Genomic DNA, 14709 nt, shown 5'->3' on the forward strand with positions numbered 1-14709 from the left:
AGTTAAGAGTACCAACTGCTCTTCCAGAGGATCTGGGTTCAAGTCTTATATAACACCTACATGGCAACTCACCCCTGTCTGTTACTCCACTTCCAGGAGATCAGACGTACATGCAAGCAAAACACCCCAATGTACATTAAAAAAGAATAAGACATTTTAAAAAGTTTTTTTTTAAAAAAAGAAATAATAGGTGTGTGATCTCAATACTCAGGAGGGAGGTGGAGACATGAAAATGGGGCAATTCAAGGTCCTCTTTGGCCACTTATTGGCCTTGAGGCATGCCGAAGGATGAGCGCTGGCCCTGTGGTAGAGATGCCTCCCTCGAGCTCCTATGCCTGCCATTCTTAGAGTTAGAAGCCCAGCTAAGTCCTGATTGTGGTTTAAAAGGCATATGCTTCTTGGGAGGCAGAGGCAGGCGGATCTCTGAATTTGAGGCCAGTCTGATCTAAAAGGGAGCTCTAGGACTTACACAGAGAAGCCCTGTCTAAAATAAAAATTAAATACAAGAAGATTAGGAAGTAGTGGGGAATGATTGAGGAGGTGTTCTGTTTTAGTAAAGAGGCCACTCGCGTAATAGTGCCGACCTGTTGTAATCCCAGCTCTCCCAGAGGCCGAGGCAGGCGGAGCTCTAGGAGCTCCAGGCCAGCCAGATCTACTTTGTGAGTTTAGGAAAGCCAAGCACTACATAGTGAGCCCTTGTCTCAACGACAACCAAAAGGTGTGCTTCCTGAGCAGGATGTGGCGACACAGGCCACCAACTCAGCGCTCCAGAGCCAAAAGCAGACGGACCTCTGGGTTGGAAGCCATCCTGGTCTACACAGCGAGTTCCAAACCAGCTAGGGTGACACAGTGAGATCAGAGATGTTTCAGACTCTTCTCCCTACCCAGAAATTATGTCGTTCCTCGGGTGTCACCGCGTCACCATCAGCAGCTCAGGCGTGGGGACCGTCACAGGGCGCTGCCCACCCCAGGCCACACCCCCCAGCCCAGGGCGTGGGCGCGCCAGGGCCGCCGGGGGCGGAGCGGTGACTAATGGAGAGCCCGCCCACTGGCGGCCCCACGCCGCCGGAAGCGGAAACGGCGCCGGACGCCTGCAGAGGACTCGCGACTGCCACCGCGATGCCGAAGGGTCCCAAGCAGCAGCCGCCCGAGCCCGAATGGATCGGGGACGGCGAGGGCACGAGCCCCGCGGGTGAGCGGGGAGGAGGCGGGAACGGCCAGGGCGACGGCGGCCGCCGTGGGGCGTAGGTCCTGCGCATGTGCGCCGGGGGCAGAGGCCGCGCGCACGGGGCCGTCCCAGAGCCCCGGGAGGCCGGCGGGAGGCGACCGGAGCATATGGCACCGAGGGAGGGACGAGAGGACAGGAGCCGGGACTCGGTCGGACGGGACTTCCCGAGTGTTAGCCTTGAGTTCGGATAGGGTCTGTGGTCAGGGATTACTTTAGTACTTGTGCGATGTGCTGTGTGTGTGGAATGAAGGGAACAAGAAGGGACTTGAAGTCACTTTGGGGGAGATCATAGACACGAAAGACTACAGTAATTTCACATTTGGTTTGTTTTAGTTAAAACAAACTTTATTTTAAAAAAAAAAAGACAACAGTCTTTCTACATAGCCCGAACTGTCCTGGAACTCACTCTGTAGACCGCGCTGTTCTCTAGAATCCCCCTGCCTGCGCCTCCCAAGTGCTGGGATTAAAGGCGTGCGGCCGCCACACCTCGGCTTAATTCTGTTTTATGTAGCCAAAACTGTCGTGAATCTCTTATGATCGGTTTATTACGGTGGCAGTGAAAAACGGAGAATGGCCTTGGTCAAGATAGACTCGGGAACACCTTTTGCCAGGTTCTGGCAGTGACTTCTGTAAGAAGGGGCAAGGAATTAGTTCAGTGAAGACTGGAGTGCCGTGTACCTGGAGGCTGACTAGACAGAGGTGGACTGAGAGCGCCGCTCTTAATCCAGATGCCTTAGAGGCGTAGGTAGCAGAATGTTGGTTGATAGTAGTACTTGGAAAAAATATTTCTAATTAAAGGGTTTTGTGTGTGTGTGTGTGTGTTTTGTTTTTTAAGCCAGGATCTTTGTAGCCTGACTTGTCTAGAACTCAACTATGTAGACTAGACTGGTTGGAGCTCACAGAGATCCATGTGCCTCTGCCTCTTGAATGCTGGTGAAAATTACGTGTATGGGTATTTTGCCTTTATACTGCATGCATGCAGTGCCTTCAGAAGTAAGAAGAGGGTTCTCTGGAACTGGAGTTAAGAGAGTTGTTAGGTGGGAATTGGATTCAGGTCCTCTGGAAGAGCAGCCAGTGCTCTTAGCTGTTGAGCCATCTCTTCAGACCTGAAAATATAATTGTTTTTTAAATTTGCTTGTTGGATTGTTTGCTTGAGACAGGGTTTCTCTGTGTATCCCTGGCTATCCTGGAATTTACTCTGTAGAGCATGCTGGTCATGAACTCACAGAGATCCCCCTGCCTCTGTTTCCCATATGCTGGCATTAGAGGTGTGTGCCACTGCCACCCATTGAGAATAAAGTTTTTAATGAGGAAGAAGGTGAGAGAGTGGTATTGGGCTGTAGGATGGAAAGCAGGCAAAAAGGGTGTTGGTGTCTTGTTAGCTGTGTCTGAACAGTTCGCCTGCGTGAACGTGAGCGTACCGTGTGCCGTGCCTTGTCAGAAGAGGGGTCTGACCCCCCGAAACTGGAGTTAGAGACAGTTGAGAGCCACCGTCTGGGTGCTGGCTTCAAACCTGGTCTCTGAAAGAGCAGCCAGTGCTGTAGACGACCAAGCCAGCAGTCCAGTGCCTGTGGCGCCCAGGAACTCAGTGAGCCTCTCCTTCCACCTGGATGTGGGTTCTGGGGATCGAGCGTGGCTCTCTGAACTTGTGCAGCAAATGCCTGTGCTTTCTGAGCCACCTGGCCAGCCCAGTGTATTTTGAAGGCTGGGTTAGAGGTTTCTCAGACATGACAAAGAGACGTGTCTAGTGAGAGAAAAGTTGAATTAAGAACGTAGATGAAGCAGTCCTGGAGAATTGGGGTTCCTGCCTAAAGAGCCTCACCAGGAAGGAGTCTGACAGGCTGGCTCTAAGAACAACTAGAGGAACAAATGGGGGGGGGGGAGTATCTATGAAATACTACCCAACAGACATGGGGGCGTTCACCTTTAATCCCAGCATTTGGGAGGCAGAGGCAGGTGGATCTCTGAACGAGACCAGCCTGGTCTGTATAGTAAGTTCCAGGACAGCCAGGGCTACACAGAGAAACCCTACAGAAAAGAAAAAGACGTGCTATCCAGATCAGATTTCTAGACCTCTGAGTGTTTAAGATTTGCATGTATGTAATAAACTGTCTCAGGGATGGGATGCAAGTCTAAACATAAAATTCACTTTTGCTTCTTATACACCTTATAAACACAGCTTAAAGGCTTTAATGTAGCCCAGGCCAGGGATGGCCTTAACCACACGTTGTTCCAGCCTGGCCTTGCAGTGTTGTCATCACAGACTTGAGTGGAGAGTGGCCTTGAACTGCTCAGGATGGTCTCAGTCTCAGCTGTTGTTTGAGACAAGGTTTTGCTGAGCTGCCCAGGCAGGGCTCAAACTCAGTTCTCTTTCCTTAGCCTGTTAGCTGGATTTCAAATATAGGCCAGGAATGTTAATATTCAAGTGTTTTTTTTTCCTGCTTTGTAACTCAGGAAAGTTTAAGGAAAGCTATAATAAGGGGGTAGGAAGAGGAGAGGTGCGACGGAGCTCTGGTCCCGCAGACCTCTGCGATGACCTGTGCACGGGCTTTTCTCACTCCAGCTAAGATGTCAGGCATGGTGGCTCACACTTTTAATTCTAGTACTCGGGAAGCAGAGGCAAATGAATCTCTGATTTTGAAGCCAGCAGGATCTACAGTGTGAACTCCAGGACAGCCAGGGGTACACAGAGAAACCGTGGGGGTGGGGAGGCGTGGGGCAGACCTGGTGGCTCAGGTCTGTAATTCCAAATATGTGGGAGGCCAAAGCTGGAGGCCAGACTGGGCAACTTAGTGAGACTCCGCCTCAAAATTAAAGGTGGAAATAAAGGACTGAGATATGGTTGAGTTGTGACGAGCCAGTGTATGTGAGGCCCTAGGTCTTTGGGATTGGGCTCCACGGGCTGGCTGGCACGTGAAGGTCCCGAGTATTAACCCTGCACTCCCTTTGACCTGTGGGCTCCAGTCACCCAGTGAGTACCAGGCTCAGGCTTGAAAAGCATTCTGGGTAGGATGCGTAGAGCAGAGACTAGTGTAGGTTTCTATGTCTGGACTTAGCGAGGTATCTGGGAGGATAAGAGTCCACAGCCTAGCTGGGGCAGGAAGCAGGAAAGATGGGTAGGGCCTCTGTTAGCCTCTGAGGCTATAAAGTAGAGAGACTGTCTTTTATTATATCCAGGGCTTTTTGTTCTGTTTTGTTTAGTTTTTTGGCAAAACAGATATTCAGTAAGACTTTTCTGATAAATAAGGAGTGTGGAACACATGGGATTCGGATGCAGTGATGCATACTGTGGGGCTGGAAAGGCTCAGCAGGTGTGACTTTAGTCCCGAAGGACCTAGTGCCCTCTGCTGGCATTCTGACACGTGTAGATAAACGTCCCTGCATGTGAAATAAGTCCTCCTTTAAAAAGGAAGCAGTGACAGCTAGCAGGCGACTGATGACGTCTCTGAGTGAGTGTGGCCTTCAGAAACCATGGTAGTGTCCCGGCCACGGAGGGAAGTCGTGATTAACCCTTCCTCTGTGCACGGAGAGTGGAGGGTTGCATGTGTAACAGTGTGAGAGACAGTCTTTCGAGTCACTCTCTAGGCTAGAAGACTGCATGGGAAAGTGACCAGTTGTCCTTTACACTGTAGGTTCAGCACAGCCTGGGTGTTCATCCGCAGATGGTCATTGTCGTGGCCTACAGCCTTCACACACACACACACACGGTACCGTAGGGTAGGGGATCACACACAGTACAGTGGGATAGGGGAAAGCCATCCGCTGAAGTGAACGCAAGGCTTGAAGGTACCAAAGGTCACACCAATAACGCACTGCTCCTCGGCCAACTAAAGCCTTCCCCGCAGCCTGACTGTGTCCCATTTGACCCGCGTGTTTCCACGTGAGTGTTTCTTCTCACAGCTGGTCTAGACATGACATTGTGACCCACCTGTGCCTTCTTCTTTAAGTGTCCTCCATAGGAGCGTGTGTGGCACTAAGTGTGAGGCTAGCTAGCCTCTCCTCTCCACCCAAAAAAGTCTACTTTTTCTCAGGGCCCTTGCTCTTTTGTTTTTCAAGATAGAGTTTCTCTGAGTGATAGCTCTGTAGAGCAGGCTGGCCTTGAACTCACAGATCTACCTGCCTCTGCCCAGCTTGAAAAAATGTTCTAAGGAAGTAGTGTGTGGAAGAGAGAACGAAAGCAGACGGACTGTTTTGTGAGACTGTGTTTTTCGGGTAGAGCCAGCTGGAGCTCCACTGGAGCTCAGGCTGCTGGGTGTTTTTAACGACCTAATGTTGTGATTTCTGTTTCACCTTCCAGACAAAGTGGTGAAAAAAGGCAAAAAGGACAAGAAGACCAAAAAGACGGTGAGAAAATGAGGGTCCAGGAAGAGATGTGGGTGTTCCCATGTGTATAAATGGACCTGTGAGGTCTGAGGAGGGAAAGGGCTTGCTAAGAAAAGGGACTCTGGGTGGCTGGGTAGTTTTGTCAGTCGGGAAGCAGGAGGCACATGGGCTCCTGGGAGAGTCTCAAAGAATTCATATTTTTAAAAATTCAGAAAGAGCTGGGCAGTGATGATGGTGTTGCACGCCTTTAATCCCAGCACTCAGGAGGCAGAAGCAGTCAAATATCTGAGTCAAGGTCAACCTGTCCACTAGGGTGAGTTCCAGGACAGCCAGGGCTACACAGAAACCCTGTCTAGGAAGAAAAAAAAAAATCAGTGGCCAGACAGTGGTAGCACACGCCTTTAATCCCAGAAGCAGAAAGGGGCAGGTATCTGTGAATTGAAGGGCACCCTGGTCTGCAGAGCAAGTTCCAGGACAGGCTCCAAAAGCTACAGAGACTCCCTGTCTAGAAAACCAAACAAACAAAAACCATAAAAGAACAAATACTGCTGTCTTACAGGTCTTCAGGTTGGGGAGTTCAGTGGGCTCATGGCTTCAGTGGGCACGCGTGTGTCATGCTTGTACAAAAGTGGGGACCATATGTTCTTGGGGAGCAAACATGAGTGAGAGTTAGGCATGGTGAATTCAGATAAAAAAAAGATGACCACTGGTACTTTGTAAAGGAGAGAGAGGCAAGATGAGGCCTCCATGCACACAGCTGGCGGCCTCTGAGCGGCTTGCTGCGTCTTGTCCCCTTTACAGTTCTTTGAGGAACTGGCAGTAGAAGACAAACAAGCTGGGGAAGAAGAGAAAGCCCAGAAGGACAAGGAGCAGCAGCAGCAGGTACCCATGACGGGCTGGGAGTCCCGGGACATCTCGGACCCACCAGCCCCTCTGAGCCCTCGGCTGATAGGACTTCAATTAACTCCACATTGTTTCAGCAGCAGAAGAAAAAGCGAGACACCCGAAAAGGCCGACGGAAGAAGGACGTGGACGACGATGGTGAAGAGAAAGAGCTCATGGAGCGTCTTAAGCAGCTCTCTGTGCCAGCCAGTGATGAGGAGGACGAGGGTAAGTTTCTGGAGGGGACACCAGGAGGTGGTGGCGCACACCTTTAACCCCAAACTCAGAGGCAGGGATCTCTGAGTTCAAGGCCAGCTTAGTCTACAAAGCAAGTTCAGGACAGCCAGGACTGTTCCACAGAGAAACTGTGTCTCAGAAAGAAAGGAAGGAAGAAAGAGAGAGAGAGGGAAAGGAACCTGAGGGGCGGGGAGGCGTCCGAAATTCATGGTTGGTGGGGAGTAAGGCCTCATTCCTTGCAAGGTCTTTGTGTTGGTGAACTGAAGGAGCCAGACACTGGAATCTTCTTGACCATTTCCTCTCCTTGTCCTTTCAGTGCCTGTGCCGGTTCCCCGAGGAGGGAAGAAGGCCAAGGTGAGCTGTCAGCAGGTGAGCAGAGAATCCTAAGGGCAGCCTCCGCAGCCCCACTGACTTCTGAGGTCTTTTCCTACAGGGTGGGAATGTTTTTGAAGCCCTGATTCAGGATGACAGTGATGACGAGGAGGAGGAAGAAAAGCATGCTCCCAAGCCTGCCAAGCCAGAGAAGAATCGCATCAACAAGGTGAGGCGTGGTTTCCTGCTTGTAAACCAGCTCTCCTAAGTTTGCCCTGGTCGTGCCGCCAAAACTCATCTTTACTTAGAGTTGTCTGTCTTGCCGCAGTCTTCAGAGGTTAAAACTCCAAATCTGAAGCAAAGACCCTCCGCCTGCCGCTCCCCTTGGGACTCTGCCGTGGCATTGCAGCAGTTTGGCCGCGTCCTTCCTTGCTTAAGCCTTTGCTGCCATTCTGCTGCTGCTCCCCCAGCCTTCTAGCCCTTGTCTGGTTTACTCCTGCTTGAGTGGCACTTTCTGGGTCTCATGTCGTTTGTCCACCCCCTACCCCACCCCCCGCAGCCCTTTTGAACCTTGGCGGGCTCTCTGGAAATGTGTTTGTAAGTGGCAGAGTAACAAAGTCATCTGTGTGTGTCCCGCAGGCTGTATCTGAGGAGCAGCAGCCTGGGCTCAAGAACAGACGGGGAGGAAAGGAGGAGAAGTCCAAAGGGAAGGCCAAGGTAAGAGCTGCAGGTGACGGCTGCAGGTGACAGCTCTCATCAGTGGAGCGTTTCCTCAGGCCTGTCTTTCCCTTGTTAGCCTCAGAATAAATGTGCTGCTCCAGACAGTGAAGGAGAAGATGATGAAGAACTAACTAAAGGGAAGGAGAGAGAAAAAGCCAAGAAGGCAGAGCAGGTCTGTGTTCTGCTGGGGCCCAGGGTGGGAGGGGTGAAGTCTGTTGCTGTCCTGCGAGGCAGTGGAGCCCACCTTTAATCCCGGTGCTCGGGAGAGAGGCAGAACTGAGTTCCAGCACAGCCGGGACTGTAGGAAAGGGCACTGAAGTAGTGTTTAGGTTTGTCTCTCTGTCTCATCTTTTTACAACTCTTGGAAAGTGGCAGCCATTTTACCCCATGGGCCACATGAAGACAGGCATTGGTCAGGTTTGGCCCAGAGGCTGGAGCTGCAGCACTGGATGGAAGAGGAAAAGGCCTGGAGTTTGCCTCTGATGAGCTTGCCTCTGTCTGTGCCATTCGCTGGCACTGTGATCTAGAACATGCCTTGTCGTGTGCTGGTCTCAGTTATCATGTCTGGATGCTGTCGTCTCTCTCTCTCTCTCTCACACCCTCAGGCTGCACACTGCAGTTCTTTCTCTGCATGTTAGTGACAGAAATTCATTTGTCCCACCCTCGGTTACACTTGGAAGTTAGTTCTTTAGTTACAGGCCTTTCCTTTCATTACCTACCACACATTTCACACCAGTGGTTTCTGGTGGCAGTGTTGGACAAGGACTCGGGATGAGTGAGAGCGGACCATAAGCTAGACCAGGCTGGGTGGGGAGGACAGCTCCCTGCCCCACTTGGATGCATGGCAGGTGCGAAGGGAGCTTTTGTTTGTCTGTTTCTGGGTTTGGGTTTTTTGTTTTTTATTTGGTTTTCAAGACAAGGTCTCTCTGTGTAGTCCTAGCTGTCTTGGAGCTCCCTCTGCAGACCAGGAGGAGCACTCACTCTCTCACCACCACACCAGAATCAGCTTTCTCGGACGTCAGTCCTTGGTGTGTGCTGCTGCTGCTCTGATTGTTTCTTGATTGCCACGTGCTCTCACAGGGCGAAGAGGAAGAGAGAGAAGAGGAGGAGGGGGAGTCGAAGGCAAATGACCCCTATGCCCACCTTAGCAAAAAGGAAAAGAAAAAGCTGAAGAAACAGGTCAGCCTTGCTCTTCATGGTGTCTGTGGGTTTGTAAGGCCAGGTATGAGGAGAGCTTTGGGGCTGCTTGACACAGAGCAGCTGAAAGGAGGGGGTGGTGTGTCCCTCAGCCCCTCTCAGCCATGACAGGGTGGAGCTGCTGTGTGGTGACATGAGCGTCCTTTCCTTCCCCAGATGGATTATGAACGCCAGGTGGAGTCTTTAAAAGCAGCTAATGCTGCAGAAAATGACTTCTCAGTGTCCCAGGCAGAGGTGTCCTCCCGCCAGGCAATGCTAGAAAATGCATCTGACATCAAGGTGAGATGTGTGGGCCTTTGCCCACTTACTCACCTCAGGAAAGGCCTGTCCTCGCTTTCTCTCTGGCTCTTGGTAGCCCCAGAAGGCGTGTAAAGGAGTGGATGCACTGGGAAGGTTCTGCTGGCTTGAGCAAGGTGGCAAAAACAAGAGCACCCATGCTTGGAGGAAAGGGGTAGAAAGGCTGGCCCCACTGGGGAAAGTGAAGATTTCTCCTATGTGTTTGTGTGCATGTTTGTCCTGGGTTCCTCCAATCTGTCGGCTACAGTTGGAAAAGTTCAGCATCTCGGCCCATGGCAAGGAGCTGTTTGTCAACGCTGACCTGTACATCGTCGCCGGCCGCCGCTACGGGCTGGTGGGGCCCAATGGGTGAGAAGGTGGGGCTGAAGGGGAAAGGAGGATGCTCTGGGTGGCTGGGTCCTCATGGTTCTTGTTCTCCAGCAAAGGCAAGACCACACTCCTGAAACACATTGCCAACCGTGCCCTGAGCATCCCCCCTAACATCGATGTGCTGCTATGCGAGCAGGGTGAGGCTGGGAGTGGGGGCAAGGGGCGTGGGGGAGGGGTGAGCAGGGTGAGGGGGGGGCTAGGGGTGTGGGGGGTGAGCAGGGTGAGGCCGGGTGGGGGAGGGGTGAGCAGGGTGGGGGGGGCTATGGGTGTGGGGGGTGAGCAGGGTGAGTGGGGGGGCTAGGGGTGTGGGGGGTGAGCAGGGTGAGGCCGGGTGGGGGAGGGGTGAGCAGGGTGAGGCTGGGGGCAGCTAGGAGCTCTGCCTAAGTCAGGTGGCCAGGACTGGCGTTGACATTTGAACCTGCCCTTCCTTAGAGGTGGTGGCTGATGAAACGCCAGCAGTGCAGGCTGTGCTTCGTGCGGACACCAAGCGACTCAAGTTGCTAGAGGAAGAGCGGCAGCTTCAGGGGCAGCTGGAGCAGGGGGATGACACGGCCGCTGAGAGGCTGGAAAAGGTAGAGGAGCTGCCGTGGGGAGGCAGGGTGAGCCTGGGGGTCTTGGGACCCTTGGACATGGGTCCTCTTCTCCCTCCTCCCAGGTCTATGAGGAATTGAGGGCTACTGGGGCAGCGGCTGCAGAGGCCAAGGCAAGGCGGATCCTGGCTGGTTTGGGCTTTGACCCTGAGATGCAGAATCGTCCTACACAGAAGTTCTCTGGGGGTTGGCGCATGCGTGTCTCCCTGGCCAGGTGGGCCCTACTGCTACTCTGTTTCTTTTCCCTTTCCTTTCTTCCAAGGCCACTTTAGCAATCAGGTTCGAGGCCATGGTACACTACCCTCACCATGGAGTGTGAGAGCTCGGGGCATTCTCCCTTGTGGTCCCTGTCTAATAGAAAGTTCTCGTTAAGTTCTGCCAGCCAGGGGCTCCGGGTCTGCTGACCTTGCCCTCCATTCCTCCTTAGGGCATTGTTCATGGAACCCACACTGCTGATGCTGGATGAGCCCACCAACCACCTGGACCTCAACGCTGTCATCTGGCTCAATAAGTGCGTGGCCTCTGTTCTCCACCTTTGTGTCGTTGGCTCCCATTGGCTGCTTTCCCTGTTCCCGCCCCTTATTATAACACCCCACACCCCTTTCTACACTGCAGCTACCTTCAGGGCTGGAGGAAGACGTTGCTGATTGTCTCGCACGACCAGGGCTTTCTGGACGACGTCTGCACTGATATCATCCACCTCGATGCCCAGAGGCTCCATTACTACAGGGGCAATTACAGTAAGGAAGCTCTCGAGGGGGGGGGCAGGTGGACCCCCGAGCAGGACCTGAGTAACAGGCCCTGGGCTGGCGATGTGCTGTGTCTTCAAACCTCCATACATGGCTTCTCTCCCCAATTCACCTGTCCCTGTCTGTTCCTCTGCCCCCAGTGACCTTCAAGAAGATGTACCAGCAGAAGCAGAAAGAACTGTTAAAGCAATATGAGAAACAGGAGAAGAAGCTGAAGGAGCTGAAGGCTGGGGGCAAGTCTACCAAGCAGGCAGTGCGTGTCTAAACTTGTGGAGAGCAGGGTGGGAGAGCCTGTGGGACTGAGCCCGCATGGATTGCTGCCTTCTTCCCTCGTCCAGGAAAAGCAAACAAAGGAAGTCCTGACTCGAAAACAGCAGAAATGCCGTCGGAAAAACCAGGATGAGGAGTCTCAGGAGCCCCCTGAGCTCCTGAAGCGCCCCAAGGAATACACTGTGCGCTTCACCTTCCCAGACCCGCCACCTCTCAGCCCACCTGTGCTCGGCCTGCACGGTGAGTGACCACTGCTGCCATGGATAGCAGAGCCCCGAGCCTTAGCTTTGCACCGAAGCTCTAGCCCTTTCCTCCAAGGCCAGGCCTCTGCAATGACTGGGAAGTTATAAATGGCTGCTTTTTCTCAGGTGTGACATTTGGCTATGAGGGGCAGAAGCCCCTCTTTAAGAACCTGGATTTTGGCATCGACATGGACTCGCGGAGTGAGTTGGTCCTGGGTGATGTGGGGTGTGGAGCATGAGTCTCAAGACTGAGGCTGCTTCTCTGACCACCTGTCTCCTTCCAGTTTGTATCGTGGGCCCCAACGGTGTGGGGAAGAGCACGCTGCTGCTGCTGCTGACTGGCAAGCTGACACCAGTGAGTCCCAAAGCTAGAAGGGAGAGGAGAGGGCCCAGTACTCGCCCTTGTAGGCTGATAGAAGTACGCACTGCTGAGGGCTGCACCCTCACTCCTGAGTAGGCCTAATGCTGGGGAGTGAACCTGGGACCCTGACACACGGTTAATATGGTCTTGCTAAATTAGCCTGTCCTTTCTCACCTTAGGAGGCTGGGATTGTGGTGTGTGCCACCACCCAGCTTAGCTCTGAGTCACTGCAGGGGAACCTGGTGTCTCCCTCAGTGCCCTCCTCACCCCCTTGCACCCATTTTCACTTTCTTGGGTTCATTTATTCCCAGCCCAACTCTGATATTTGTTTCTCTTAAGAAAACATTTATGGTGGCTCGCACTCATAAATGTAGCTCTGTGGAGTCTGAGACGGGTATTGCTAGCCTGGGCTGCAGAATGAGGCCATCTCAAAAAGGGAGGGAGGGAGGGAAGGGAAGGGAAGGAAAAAGGAAAAACTGGCTACGGTGTCACAACCCTTCTGCCTCCCTGTTCTTGCATTTTCCTTGTAGACCAACGGGGAAATGAGAAAGAACCATCGCCTGGTAAGCTGGCCTTGGGACTGAGGTGTGGAAGTCTGGCAGGAAGCAGGACTCCGACTGACCACCTCCCTCTCCTCTTGGGCAGAAAATTGGCTTCTTTAACCAGCAGTATGCCGAGCAGCTGCACATGGAGGAGACGCCCACCGAGTACCTGCAGAGGAGCTTCAACCTGCCCTACCAGGATGCCCGGAAGTGCTTGGGTCGCTTTGGCCTGGAGAGCCACGCCCACACCATCCAGATCTGCAAACTCTCCGGTACTACCACTCTCGGGTGCCCGAGGAGGTGACCTCATCGACTCTCCCTGGAGACTGGCAGGAGGAGGCGCACAAATGGGGACCCCCTTGTCCTGAGCACATAATGGAGTCTCAATACCTTTTCTTCTGTGGCAGGTGGGCAGAAAGCCCGAGTTGTGTTTGCAGAGCTGGCCTGTCGGGAGCCTGATGTCCTTATCCTGGTAAGTGGCCAGTCATAGGAAGGGGCTTGAGGGTGAGCGCTGCACACACAGCCGCAGTGCTCGGCCATGGACCGCTCTGCTCCTTCTCCACAGGATGAGCCGACCAACAACTTGGACATAGAGTCTATCGACGCCCTGGGGGAAGCCATCAATGAGTACAAAGGAGGTAAGTCTGCTCGTATGGGAGGAGCAGCCCAAAAAGTGTGAGCTGGGCTCTCCTTTCTTGTTCTGACTCCTTTCTTTCTCCAAAGCTGTGATTGTTGTTAGCCACGATGCCCGACTCATCACAGAAACCAACTGCCAGTTGTGGGTGGTGGAGGAGCAGAGTGTCAGTCAAATCGATGGCGACTTCGATGACTACAAGCGAGAGGTGTTGGAGGCCCTGGGGGAAGTCATGATCAATCGACCACGGGATTGAGCTCCCCTCCTGGAAGCCTGCTGAGACAAGCTCCTGTGGCCAGAATCTCTGTCCACCTCCTTTCTATCCACCTAGAAGCCTGTGTCTGCTGCCAACTGCAGCCCATGGGCCATGGAGGTGGAGTGTTGACTTGATGTGTGGATTGTGTCCTTCCCACTGAAGGGCTGTTCCCCTCAGATAGCTGAGGTGACCTTTGCTGTGGTAGAGTCCCCTCTTGCCACTCAGAACTGACACTGTCCGGTCCTCCTTCTGAAAGGAGGTCTGGTCCTGACTCACTGACACAAACAGTCGGAACCACAGGCGGCTGTGGTCACTTGTCTGGTGGGGACTCAGGCAGGAAAGGAGAGCTGCTGAACTGGAAGCTCCTTTTAGAGGGGAGGAAATAAAGGAGAGGGGTGTTGATGCCCTGTCCCTGTGTGGAGTTTCCTCTCCTCCCCAGCCAGTGTGCCTGCTGTACCCTCAGGGAAGGGAAAATGACCAAGCCCACCCTTTGAATGAGGTGGTGCTCCACCCTGTGCTTAGGGCTCCAGAACACTGATCTAAGGCCAGCAATCCCTGTGGGCACAGGACACAGCTGTAGCTCCAGCACCCAGGGGTGCAGGAAGACTCATTGGCTGTCTGAATCATGCCTTAAAATTGTGGAAGACCAGGGAAGAGAAAGGCTCTGCTTCCGTGAATGGTTAGAGAAGACTTGAAAACTAAGGACATGATACAACTGACTGCCATGTACCTAATTTTGGTTAAGAATTGCCATGTGTCCAAAAAGGACAGCTCCAGAGACGGGTTATTTGGTGACAGCTCATGGAGCTGGAGTGAGGACCAAAGCCAGTCTACGCCTGAGAGGCAGATCCAGCGGTGTGGAACAACTGGTGCACACAGCTGGTGGGGTTTAGCCATCCACTCACTTAAGCATGGCTGGAAGGGAAGAGAGGAAGGCTTACAGTGTAGAGGATGGGGAGTCTAGAAGTGGACAGCGTGGTGAGCTGTAGAACCTCTGAAGGGATTTTCAGTGCAGCCAATTTCAGTGCTGGAAATCCTGACTGACCAGGTACCCGTCTGGATAGCGGAGCTGGTGTGCTCTTGAGGTTGTTGAGGTAGTAGATGGTAGTCAGTCCTAAGCTGCTGTCCAGGGAGAACACTACATGCCCTCACATATAGATGAGACTGCAGAAATGACAGGGTGTTATCTAGTGAATACCAAGGTCGTGGGTGTGAGTGGGTGGTGGAGCACACCTTTAATCCAGTACTCTGGAGGCAGAGGCAGGTAACACTACACAGAAAAACCTTGTCTGGAAAAGCTAAAGAGAAACTTGGTATGAAGAATGTGTGTGTGGTTGGGCAGCTGCACAAAGCCCAGGCTGTCCACCAGTTTTCTCCCATGAACAGCGTGTGTGGAGTTAGAAATGGCATCCCTTAGATGTGGATGGGAAATTGTCCCTCGAAAAGAAAAATGGGCTGGAGAGATGGCTTGGTTAAGAGCACTAACTGCTCTTCCAGAGG

General features: G+C 52.9%; 1 protein-coding gene across 2 annotated transcripts; it reads left to right on the top strand.

Moving 5' to 3' along the window:
* The first annotated feature begins 1047 nt into the window (after window positions 1-1047).
* Abcf1 (ATP binding cassette subfamily F member 1) lies at window positions 1048-13611 on the top strand. 2 transcript variants are annotated; one of them, XM_075979232.1, is made up of 25 exons: window positions 1048-1192; window positions 5526-5572; window positions 6353-6433; window positions 6532-6661; window positions 6987-7024; window positions 7104-7211; window positions 7622-7699; window positions 7779-7874; window positions 8783-8881; window positions 9056-9178; window positions 9444-9544; window positions 9617-9702; window positions 9998-10137; window positions 10221-10369; window positions 10583-10666; window positions 10771-10895; window positions 11045-11157; window positions 11243-11414; window positions 11543-11617; window positions 11701-11771; window positions 12308-12340; window positions 12423-12591; window positions 12727-12791; window positions 12885-12957; window positions 13043-13611. In XM_075979232.1, exons 1-25 carry the CDS (start codon window positions 1120-1122, stop codon window positions 13207-13209), a joined length of 2496 nt encoding a protein of 831 aa, XP_075835347.1. In that variant the 5' UTR covers window positions 1048-1119; the 3' UTR covers window positions 13210-13611. The 2 variants fall into 2 exon arrangements, with proteins under 2 accessions (XP_075835347.1, XP_075835348.1); XM_075979233.1 differs by having other exon boundaries at window positions 6535-6661.
* Window positions 13612-14709: the final 1098 nt, after the last annotated feature.

The sequence above is a fragment of the Microtus pennsylvanicus genome, chromosome 7 (assembly GCF_037038515.1).
Source record: "Microtus pennsylvanicus isolate mMicPen1 chromosome 7, mMicPen1.hap1, whole genome shotgun sequence".
NCBI lineage: Eukaryota > Metazoa > Chordata > Mammalia > Rodentia > Cricetidae > Microtus > Microtus pennsylvanicus.